The sequence below is a fragment of the Lissotriton vulgaris genome, chromosome 7, assembly GCF_964263255.1.
Source record: "Lissotriton vulgaris chromosome 7, aLisVul1.2, whole genome shotgun sequence".
NCBI classification, from domain to species: domain Eukaryota; kingdom Metazoa; phylum Chordata; class Amphibia; order Caudata; family Salamandridae; genus Lissotriton; species Lissotriton vulgaris.
The window spans coordinates 1,631,000,548-1,631,013,406 of NC_141695.1; the positions used below are offsets into that span (position 1 = coordinate 1,631,000,548).

Below are 12,859 nucleotides of genomic sequence, written 5' to 3' on the forward strand. Positions count from 1 at the left end.
AAGATATTTTATGCAGACTGCAATACCACCAAGGAAAATGCATGTCCGTGTGATTCAAGAATGCTTATCAGATCTCTAAGGAGCTTTTTAAAATGTTAAATCCTCAGGAGCTTTTTAAAATGTTAAGCTACGGTAATAAGACTATACAAATACATGACCAATGCACATCTTCGTGTACCTTTGGACTATCGCACATGCCTAAACTGTCCGGTTTTCATGAGCAATCTAGTACCATTTATCGATGAAAACATGGAAATGACTTGAACTAACTGGTTGCCAATAACCTATTAACTTTCTTTACGGGGAGAGGAGCATGAATTTGGGGGAAAGCGTTGTAACTAAAACCCTCCATTACAAAGCTCAACTGAAGGCTGAGAGTTCCCGATATCGAATGTTCTAGTTTCATGATGCGCCTTCAACTCCGAAACTGCGTTTATTAAAAAATACAAATAAAAATAAAATAATCCGAGGCGATGTCTCATCTGCAGGCTGATAATCATGCTGCTGGTTGATTTTAGTTATAGAACTGGCATGTAAAGTCTGCAAACTAACAGCCACCTTTTACACCCTTAATGTCTTGTACCTATGTAACAGGCTAGTCGGACCAGAACGCCATACTGTTTTAAATGACAATTAAAGGGTTTATGAATTTTAATTGTGGACATCAATAATCCCTATAAACCTTTATTAAAAAGTGATAAAGTGATCTTGGCAAGGTAAAAAACATCCTGCATGACCAAATAAAGCATGGAGTAATTCAACATGAATATGACAAAAGGTCTAGAGTCTGAACGCTTAAAAACTCTATAAATGTTACGCAAGGAGGCAAATGTTGTATACCTCACTGAAGCTGGCAAAATAAAATAGAAGTCCTTTTAGCTAAAAACATGTTTTATTGTAGAATTGCATATTCTATGCACAAGGATATGAATGTCTTGCATCATATATTTCTGTCAAAACTCAAGCTTTTAATAAAATAAACATCTTAACATTAAAATGTTAAAGACTACAAACCATGGCATTCCAAATGTGAAAACAGGAATCTAGAAACCGCTGGGTCCAAAAATCCTTATTACCTACATGTGTGACCCATATCAGAACACGTTTAGGACACGTTTATCTGGATATTCATATTAAAACTACACACATATTGCAGAATAAAGGCGGTAATCTGTCCCCAGGAGAGTAATTTGGCCAACAATGACCAACATGGCTTTTATTAAACAATTATTTAGGGAAGTAGTACACAGCCAATGCACTGTTGGACAGCAAGCAATATGTCATCTGTTACTTTAAAATAAATCTGGTGGCTTTATTAGTGGTTACTTGTGTCTCGAGGCAGATGAATAACTATGCTCTCTAAAGGAGGACTCTTCAGCTTATATTTTAATTGTTTGTAATGAAGCAAATTTACTCATGTACATTAGTTATTAAGAATATAATTAATCCGCCTGAATTAGCAATATGCGATGAGGAGCAGGGAAATTATGCACAGTTTCTTCACCGTCGTATGGGAGTTTAAACATTAGCAACAAACTAACAACCCACCACCAAGTTAAGCTGGAAAGACTGTTAAATGAGGGTAGAAGAGTAGAGGAAATAGAAAAGGGACCAGTAAATCCTAAACAATATGGTGAAATAACCACAACCACTGTCTTGTGACAGGAGAGGCAACTAAAACAGCAGCCCACTTTTGGAATGGGGGATTCTATTGTACTGATCAAAGCAAGCCTGTCATAAGCAGCAAGCCTGTCACAAGCATCAACCCCGACCCCAGCGACGCCACCAAACAGACCCTACTTTTGGATCCTACACATGATAGAAAACACTCTAAAGACCATGAAGAGCATCCACTCCGGAGCACCTTCTGACCCCGGCCCGCTGCACCTCTTCCACAGGGCCGCACACAGCCATTGCACCCGAGGTACGCCAAACCATCAACTGCTTCCTTGAAAGCGCCACATGAACCGACAACTGTAAGCGCCCCAAAGTCAATCCCCTCCTGAAGAAACCCTCCGCAAACCCCAAGGACCTTAAGATCGTCATGCCCATTTCACTGCTTGCTTTCGCAACCAAGTTCACCGAAAAGGAAGTCAACACCCAGCTAGCACACTTCATCGAAGCCAACAACGTCCAAACACCCCTCAATCCGATTCCGCAGCAATCACAACAACGAGACCGTCCTTCTCGCCTCCACAGACGACATCTGCGCCCTCCTCAACCAAGGCCAAACAGCAGCCTTCATCCTGCTGGACCTCTCAGCAGCCTTCAACACATTTCCCAAGGCACACTAGCCACCAGACTCCGTAACCAGTTAAAGGCCTTTCCTTGGATGCCGGCGTTGTGCTCATTCCTCCAAGGCAGAACACAGAGAATAAGACTCCCACCCCCTCCTCTCAGAACCGACAGAGATTGGATGCAGAGCACCCCAGTACATCCTTCAGCCCCACCCTCTTCAACATCTAAATGGCTCCCCTCGCAATCATCTTCAGAAACCATGGGCTCAACATGGTCTTCTACGCCAATGACACCCAGCTCATCTTCTCCTCACTAAGGAACCGAACATCACCAGGCACAACTACCAAGAAGGGATGAAAGCAGGGGCAACCTGCATGAAGAACAGCTGCTTGAAACTCAACTCAGAGAAAACAGAAGTCCTCCTTCGTGGCTCCACTCCCACCACATGGGACAACACCTGGAGGCCCTCTGCCCTCGGAAACCCACCCACCCCGACTGACCATGCATGTTAGTGGTGGAGGCAATCTCAGATGACCTAAGGAAAGATGTTAAAAGCTATGTTGATGCACGAATGCTGTAGGGCCTGCCCTGGACCTTCAATTTCAATAAATAGGACATCCTATATGACAAGCCCTCTCTCCAACAAGTGTACAAGATATTTCAAACTCTAGATGAAACCTATTTTCACAGATTTGAAAATAGGATGATTCAATGACCGAATCAGAGACGGCATTCCTACTAAGCACCTTTATAGGGAAAGATTGTCTCCTAGGCCCGGTATCAGATGTGGAGTGCTAGACAAATTCTTAGACCTGGGTCTCTCCTTCAATAGGGATGAAACTTTAAACTGCATTCCTTGGTAAGATAACATTGCAGTTCGATTAAAAAAAAAAACTGCATGCAGAAATCTCATGGTCAGCTGATAAAGGCAAAGAGAATCAAATCATCCGAAATATTGCCATCAAATTGATGACAGAACTTGAAGAAACATATTTTCTCCATCCGTCAGTAAGAGGCTGCCACTTACCATAAAAAACATCAATCACACAAAAAATCTCTAATAAAACAAAGACAAAAGTAGCAGGAATCAAAAAAGGCTCAGGTGTCAAAACTGAATGCTGCTGTCTAAAGAAACAATTGTGTCAAAAGCAAGCTGGGGCTCCAGGTTCCCACTCTAACATTTTAGAATCATTGAGTGCGAAGTTCAAGAAAACGACCCCTTTCCTCAGGGTGTCACCTATAAACATATTGTTGTATTTTTTTATTTCATATTATAAGGTGTTCTGATGCTCCGCCTTGAAAAGAGAAATTGTCAATATGTTCATGATGACATGAAAACGCAGGCAATGTATGCTCTACACAGGTACGACAAGTTGATGACAGACATGTCACTGTGTGCACATTCCAGATCACCAAACAATTACTCTTTACACTATTTCTGATCATTCATTACTGAAGGGATTCAAACTAATAGTGGTTTAAATTCTGCATTGGCTGTGCTGTGTTCCTCAACAAGTCTCACCCCAGAGGTGAAAGCTAAAGCTGCACACAGGAATTGTAGGAGACGGACAGATCAAATCTTGGTAATTACCTTTGGAATGAAGGGCCTTGAGTGATACATGGAGAGCTATTCCAGACACGCATACCGCAAAACCCAGCCAGTTCAGCGGACTCATCTTATCACCCATCAGACGGGAGGCCATCAGCAGTATGCACAGCTCCTAGGAGTGAAGAAGGGAAATGTGAACTGACGGCATAACAACTCTCAAACAGCTGTTCAGGTATCCATATTCATCCTCATCAAGCTTTATTTGAACATCTTTGCTCTGTCTGCCTACAACTTCTCAGTCACAGTCTTGCCTCTTGAGGATATCTTCAGTCAATGACAACAAACTGGTACTTCCATGTCTTCTACTCAAGGAATACCTTCTCTGTAACCAATAAGGATCCTCCAAGCTCCCACAGCCCCCCTGAGAAAAACAAAAGTGGTTCCTCCATCCCGCTCCCCTTTCTATTTCTTGCACACAATATCAGACTCCCCCCCCCCCTCCCACCTTAACACCCATTGATAGTTTTCGCCATCTTGCTCGAGGGAATCTCAAAGCCCTTCACAATACAGCTATATTTCGCCTAATGAGGATGGCTCATGAATGGGGCATCTGAGCTACAACATAGCGGTGCTGCAGAGAGCCGGTAAAAGCGAACTTCGCCAATGCACTAGACCACTATCACTCAACTAATTTGGGTGTTGAGATTCAGATTGTTGATACGGCATGCATCCTTTTCCTGGTCTTGTGCTTGCTTCTACAATTTTCTAATATCAGAAAAACTTTACTCACACAGCTGCTTACCAAAGGCTACTTATATTGGGAGTCTTGGCTCAAACACCTGTACTGCAGTCATACTGATTCTACCCTACAGGTAAACCTACAAAATATGGACAGTTGATATTCCATTAATATACTGCCAGGCAGCATCAGAACCCCAAAAACGTGACCAGTGGTGGAATATGGATGTGTTAAACAAATGTAAAAATCATCCTACCTTAAAAATCCCAGCAATGGAGAGTGTGAGGCTGGAAGTCTTGGAAACCAGGAGGAACTCTGAGAAGCCAAGCCCAAAAGCAAGAAAACCACCTGCCAAAAGGATGCCAAACAGCAGCAGCATATCGTGCACATCACTTGATCGGAAGAAGTGCTCCGATGTGGAAAGGTGAAGACCTGAGAAAGATGAGAAAAGAGACGGCTGGTGAACAGGACACACAGAAATGTCACATTTATGAAAAACGACTATTAATACCAGTGGGTTACGTCATCATACTCCTGTGAGGTAGAACTTTCAGCAGCCAACATAAAAGTGACAAACTTGAAAATGGAATAAAAGGATTGAAGACGATTACAAAGTTTTTTCCATTTAACAGAAGTTAGAGTGTATGCATCTCCTTTAGATCAACACACCGCTAGAGAAAGCCGCATCATCAAAAGGATTGTGTAACATTTTAATAAGTACAGTTTTAACAGTCTGATTCTATATATTATTAGGCTTTTAGGTATTGAAATATAAATAAAATGGTACATGAAAGTGGTGAGTTTTAGAAACATTTTGAAGCAGAAAATTATATTACACCAATATTATCACAGATGCTAAACCAGTGATTACAGTTTGGAACGCAATCTAAAATAAAGACACTAAAGTTGTAAAAAAAATTCAACACGGATTTCTTTATCTGAGGTTGAAGAAAATACAAAGAGTGAGGCACGTAGAGGAATAAGACATTAAATAATGGCACTAAAGTGGGTTTTAGAAACAGCTTCATCCTGATGAGCTTCAGCTAATATGGAATTCTGGAAATAAAACTTGAAAAAAAGATATGGAAACATCACTGAGCAGCATTAGATCTTATTAAATATATGTTGCTCCGAGAGCACTCATGCTACAGATTTGTCTTTGGTTTATTACGAACGCTGGCAACTGACCATTGGTCAGCCTGTAGTGACATGTTTATTGCATGTGAACACGTATTTGGATATGCTGCTCTTGGAGGAATAGATCTGTTGACTTTAGAAGCAGATGCATTAGCAACTACCTTATCAACTGTGTTAGAAATAGATAAATAATTGTTATGCTGCAGGAAACCTTCCCATGCAGTAAGTTAGTTCAAATTTAACCTAAGATAGTGTGTATTTATAAAGCGCAGGATCACCCCTTAGTCAACTTTGCGTTGAAATGATGGATGTTTATTGTTGCTCAAGTCAAACTTTATTTCATCATAAAATAGAAAACCTAAAAGTAAAATACACAAATATATTATAAAACACAAGTTATGATCAAACATACTGCACATTTGTCATAAAAATATAAAAACTACAATCCTCCCTCAATACAATAAAAAGTTCTTAAGAACAGAGATCACAAAGTGCACAAACTTCAATAGCGTTTAGCTGGGAAGTGTCCCTTAGCAATTTTCCAGCATTAAGCACAGGGCTAGAAGGTAGATATAAAGTCAACACAATGACATCTAGGGCCAAGGATTACAAAAAGGCGCGGTACTTCAATGCAGAGGTGCAAGAAATGTTTATAAAAAAATAAATAAATAAAAAACACACCTAAAAAAGCATTCAGCTTGAGACCTACCCACACAATTTCCTTGTCTTGATCACCAGCCTCAGGAAAGTGTACACAAACATTTAACACTATTCCTCTGAGGCCAGGGTCTGCAAAACGTGCAGTGCTTCAGAGCAATGACGCAAGGAATATTTGATCAAAAGCGCCTTAATGGTACAGGATCCGCAGTTAGAATAAAAAGTGCAAAAAAAGTTGTGTAAAGTCCACAGTGCTGATTTCTGATAGCACGGACAGGGTAAAAGATCATGTGTCCAGGCATTACACAGAGGTGAAGTGGGTTACCTGTGGGTAATCGACTAAACCGAAACCTGAATAGAATAGCGTGCTGATAGGGGCATTCTTGTTACTTGATGCACAGTATTAAGTGTTAGGCTGCATGTATGAAGTAACAGAAGGGGACTCAGTTACCTTTACCCATCATTGGTCTTCCCAATATGTGTAACACATGACCCTCAGCCCCTTTTTATCCACCAAGATTAAGGTTGTAGATGGGTCTTCATACAAATCCCACCTACCCAAGGCCATGGCCAAATTCCCAATTCCCCTCAACCAGGAAATCTCTCATCCTTGGGTCAGAAAATCTCGATTAACATTCTATTCAGTGATAGAGCCTCATTAATCCAGTCCCTGTGGCACAACATTATTAGGTGTGTCCTTAAAATGCCTTCAAGGTATAATAGCCCTAACTCCCTTTGACAAATGTAAAAAAGAAGGGGGAAGAAAAATTAAGTGGAGGATAGATTTGCTTGCTGTTAACCTGTATACCCAATACCCTGCCCCATAGGATGCCATGTTGTCAGGTAGATGGTCCAAATATGTGCTGTTGGACTTGGCCCTTTTTGCAGGGTCATCCCTGAACCTTTTGCCTTCTTCCAGTATTTTTTCTGACCTGTTGGAAGTTTTATGACTCTGGGCACTTTTTTACTGCTGATCGGTGCTAAAGTGCATATGCTCTTTATTGTAAATTGTTGTAATGGATTAGTGACTCCATGATTGGATTATCTGATTTACTTGTCAAACCCTAGTACAGTGCACCATGTGTGCCCAGGGCCTGTAAATCAAATGCTGCTGGTGGGCTTGCAGCACTGGTTGTGCCACCCACAGAAGCAGCTTGTAAATTGTGACTCAGGCTTGCCATTGCTGAGCCTGTGTGCAGCCTGGGGCTGCCATGTCGTCTTGGCAAGTGCAATCACTTGCCAGTCCCTAAACCTTCCCTTTTCTACATGTTAGCCACCCCGAAGGTAGGACCTAGGGCAGCGTGCATAGTATGTGAAAGGTATGACATGCACAGATGTGTGTGGCATGTCCTGATAGTGAATTACAGCCAATTGTGTTTTTCACTATTGCAAGTCCCCATAGGCCAGAATGGGCAGTTTGATTATAAAAGCTTATAATGCTAACTGACCCAGGGAGCACGGTAGAAATTAGTTTTGTATGCCTGAACTCAGATGATAAAATACATCTTTTAGTGAAGTTGGTTTTAACATTCTGGGTTTGAAAATACCACTTTCAGAAAGTAGGTATTTTCTTACCTAACCATCCAGCCTACCTCTTGTCAGTGACAGGGACTGTGGCGGTTCCAGGAGTCAGGGTGAGTCAGCACTAGGCTGAATAGACCTATCTGCATAGGGAGTAGTGGGACGAGTAGCACCTGGGCCTGAATAGGACTATCCCTGCCTTCCACAATGCTGGCTCCACCTCCGGATGACCCTGACCCACACTGAAAAAGGAAGAAGTTGTGCACCCAGAACTAGTTTGACTAGGTACAGACACTCTCTGCCTTCAGAGAACAAAGGATTTAGTAGTATAAATATTGGGGCCAGACCCCAGAACTTTTGATCACTTCTGGGAATCAAGACGTACCTTTGCCAAGGAGAAGAACCAAGGTAACTGAAGGAGGAGACTGCCCCTGTGCTGTGCTGTTGTGGTTGGCCTGCTGTGGTTACTTTATTGCCAAGGAAAGGAGAAAAGGAACTTTGCATGTACTTTTACAATCTTGAGGAAGATCTCCAAGGGCTTGAAGCGGAGCTTGCCTCCTGTTCTGAAGTCTAATGGGCACAAAGGCTTCACCATTAGCTCCCCCTGAATTTCCTTGCTGGGAATTCTACTTGCAGAGAGGTGCCTACTGTTGTTTGGGCCCTCTGAGAAGACTGCTTGTCGCTGGGAGCTGGAAGCTCGACGCAATGAGAAGAAGCGTGTCGCCGCCGCAGCAGTTGCATCCCGAAGAAGCAGGTCACTGCCGCAGCTGTTCGCCGGCGCATCACTGACAAAGCGCGTCACATCACCAGGGAAGCGTGTTGCTGCCGCAGAGGTTGCAGTCGTATCACCTAAGAGGTATGTCGCAGGGCCTGTCGCGGTTCAGAAGTTACAGAGTTCACCACACGGCCATCAGGCATGCATGCATCACATCCAACATTGTTGCATTGCAATAAGGACGCCATTTTGTCGCATTGCGGCGCCATCTTGTTGCATTATCATTGGGCCGCAGTAAGAAAGGACGCTTCAACTCCCCACATAGTAAGGAAGCGAGCCTCAACTCCCCTGCACAGCAGTAAGGAACCAACGCGTCCACTCCCAAGTGTAAAAAACAGGGCATCAACTTCCCTGTGACCCTTTTGCTTGTTTTGCCTGATGCATCTAAGGTACTTTGAGAGTAAAGTGCTGCCTTTACCATCTACAATGAACTAAGCTATTTCTACCATTTTAAAGTCTATTTTTGATTACAGTGTTGTGTCTTTTTGTTGTTTGGTCTTGTGTTAAGTCTAGTAAAGATTACTTATTTTTCTAAACTGGTATGGTGTCCATTTGTAGTGTTTTCACTGTATTACTGTATGTGTTCACAAATGCTTTACACACTGCTTCCGAGATAAGCCAGTCTGCTTGTGCCAAGCTACCAAGGGGGTGAGCAGGGGTTATTTTGGAAGTGTAGCCTCTTACCCTGACTAGGAGCAAGGGTCCCTATTTGGTCAAAGGTACCTACCGCTGCCAACTAGAGACCCTCCGTTCTAACATGTGCAATCAAACTTTTACCCAGGTTTAGCTGCGAAGGAGAAGAGAGCATTATTACTCCTTGCTAGTTGATTATTTCAGACTTCCAACTGAGGAAGTCACAAGCCTCTGCTATTAAGGATTACATCTAGATAGCTGAATTTGCCTGTATGTTTTAATGGGTTGGAATGTAGCTGAAAGATTGGTTTCAGTTTACTTTAATATCCAAAGTACATTACAAAGGACTTGGCTTCATTAATCCTCAAAGCTAGCCCCTCCATAAATGAGCAAAATGCATCCAATAATCGCTGCAGGGCAACAGGTGTGCGGACCAGAAGGAAAGCGCTGTCAGCTTAGAATAATGCTGCTAAGGGACCCTGTCCAACCTGGGTCACCTTAACACTAACTCCTTCTCCAGATGGATAATATAAAGAGTGTAGAGGAAAGGTGCAAAGACACACTCTTGCCTAATGCCCCTGCTTACTCTAAACGTCTATGAACAAATCCCCTCCCCCCTTTCTCCCAGCCCATACCGGACTGCAGCTTTGAAATTACTATATATTTCCCTAATGATGTTGATATTGGATCTATCAGCGCCCAGATCTTACATTATATTCTTCAATTTAGTGTGGGATACACAATCAAAGCCGCTAGACAGATACATAAAACTCACGAACATGAAACCTTGCTTAGCAACTACATATTTCCCCAGTACGATGGAAAGATTGAGATATTGGTCCTGGGTCCCCAGTCCTCTCCTGAACCCATATTGAATATCCGAAAATATACGGTTCTTCTCAGCCCACATCTCAAGGTGGGCGAGTAAGACATGGGCCAACACCTTTATCGTACAGCCCAGGAGAGAGATTGGCTGGTAATAAAAGCTAGAGTCCTTTCGATTCGCTTCCTTATCGGTACATTTAATGAGTCAGACAATTATGGGATTTTGGCAGAGAAAAGAATCACCCTGAAAATGTTAGTTAACAGTGAGGCTCACAAATCAGAATGGCTCTTGAATAGATCTAAGGGGACCCAATTGGAGCCAGGGGATTTCCCACTATGGCTAGATCTTACAGCCTCTCTCACCTTTCCAGGGAGGGGCAGGATTTGGTAAGGAAGTGTTCCTTTGTTGCGCAAGAGGACTCGCTTACACCTCTCACTCCTTCACTAATAGAATAGATGCCCAAAAAAAAGCCAGGCCAATCATGCAGGGCTATGGCTATTTCAATAGACAGTTCTTAAGAATCTTCAAAAACCAATTGTTTATAACATTCAAAAAATGCTTTCTGATCATTCCCAAGGGTATCGTCCTGTAGATCTTCCCAAGCCTTCAATTAAAGTGCATTCTTCCAGTCCAATATTGCCTTCTTATTAGCCATCCTAGAACGTGCAACTTTATGGGCTGACCTCGGTTTTCTATGGAGAGAGGGCTTTAGTTCTTTGTGGGATCTGGAGCATATTGCATCAACGCATCCCCTTCTCGTTTGAACTCCCGTTTGTTGACTTACATGGTGCTCCCTTAACTGCCTCAGATTAGGTAATAAACGCATTCTTTATATTAGCCACATAAGCCTCTGCATCTAGACAAACATCAATGCAGTGCAATTTCCTTTAACCAGCTGGGACTAAAATGCCTCAGTATAAACAAACTCATTTAATGCAAGTACTTTTTTTCTTTTGGCAGCGATAGTGGTGACTCGCCTAGTTGGGCAAGTCACAACGTGCCAGTTGGAAATATCTCAAATAAAGCTTAGGGGGAGATGGTTACTCATAGCAAGGTTGTGCAGCAGATGATCAACTACCATATTAACTAAGATGGCAGACAGTAAACACAATCAATAACTGAGCCCTCACCCTTACCCACAAAGGTATTAGGGAAAAAAAAATTCATACTGCTAAATGTATTGAGAAACACATATTAAATTTCATCATTTCATCATAAGGTGATTATTATTGCCAAATAAATCATGAGCGAAATGAGACCTGGAATTCCCATCTACATCCGCAAAACCGCAGGCGCCCCGATACACAGTAGAGGAAAGATTGACGCTGAATTCACACACAGACTCATCGCCAACACACGGCGGGACTGGAGATAACCAAGGGTTATGCTGCTTTTAGGAAAATTTGAATTCACTATCTACTATTAAGGACTACTGAATTGGGACTAGTAGAGAATACACATCAGAACTGACTGGCTCTGAAAACGCCTACACCTTTAAATTAGAAGAACGGATTCTAATGTTAAGCCCTGATTAAATCTATTATTAAATAGGAACAGCAAGAAGGCGAAACACGTGTTGGCAAAGGGGGTTTCTGAATACAAGAAATAAAAAGGAACTATTTAAACCACAATCTCAACTTTGATTTCTGAGTGCTGGGAGAACGTTGTTGTTAACGACGACTCTGGACGTAATGGGACAGTTTGAGCTTGTGCCAGGACTATAAGTTAATAAAAGCAAGATCTATTTGTTTCCCACAGTGGTGGATCTGCCCCGCCCCCTGGACCTCCCCGGGGACCTCAATTGGGCCCCTTCTACTTCTAGATACTTAGGGATTCATATCTTCTACTCCTTGTATGACTAGTGTTAAGGAATCTTGGGAGGGCTTTCAGGTCCCTTAAGTTTTCTGACCCTTTCGGTGCTCTCTCCAACTACCAATTATGGCCTGGGTGTCCCTATCTAAGAGGGTTATGCAGCCATGCCTGCTATACTTCTTTATTACCCTGCCAACTACAATACATGCCACGTAGTTCCGACAGCTGCACTCACTGCTGGGGGACCTTATACGGGAGAAGGAATGATGGATGGTATCGTAAGTAACACTGCAAAAGGTATTCTAGGGTACCGAACTTCAAGCTTTATTTCCTGCTCTCTCAGCTACAAGGGCTAACGAAATGGCAAGAAGGAACAGGCCTTGAGGGGACAGACTCGACGGGTTCTTGGACTCATACGGATCCACTGCTGGGCTGAATGCAAGCTATAGCAGTGGCCAATCCCCACCAATCTCTGCTACAGACCTCAGCTCTTCAATGCTGGTAACTATGCATGGTTAAAGTGGCTAGCCCCCTTTTATACCCCAGTCATGCCCCTGGTTGGCCTACTGCATGACAACCCAGAACAAGATTCACATCAGAACAAATGAAAGCTTGGACTGAAACCGGACTGGAGGCGGTGAGAGACTTACAAACAATCCCTTTTAGCCCCCTTCGAGAAACTAGTTGAGGGGTTTGAACTTCAGCCAGGTCAGTTCCTGCTATATGTAGCCGTGGTACGGACATTCAGGGAGTAGTGGGAGGTAGGTCGAGAGGAACCCAAGAAACACACTCCATATTTACAGTTGGTGCGGCGAAGCAACAAATACAGTGGTTTTATGACTCACTGTCGGAGATGTCCCATGTCCCTCTATTAAAACTGCACGATCGCTGGGAGACAATATTGGATAGGGACCTTCTGGACTGGGAATTTTTATTTATTTATTTTATTTATTTTTAAATCTTATATAGCGC

At 42.7% G+C, this 12,859-nt stretch overlaps 1 protein-coding gene across 1 annotated transcript in view; it reads right to left on the minus strand.

Moving 5' to 3' along the window:
• The window catches only part of SLC35H1 (solute carrier family 35 member H1), a 99,580-nt gene that overhangs the window by 24,355 nt on the left and 62,366 nt on the right, over window positions 1–12,859 (minus strand). Inside the window, exons 8-9 of the mRNA XM_086932588.1 lie at window positions 4,783–4,958; window positions 3,830–3,959 (exon numbers count right to left, since the gene is read on the minus strand). Of these exons, the coding sequence (XP_086788714.1) occupies window positions 3,830–3,959; window positions 4,783–4,958 (306 nt within the window). The remainder of the gene's footprint in view (window positions 1–3,829; window positions 3,960–4,782; window positions 4,959–12,859) is intronic.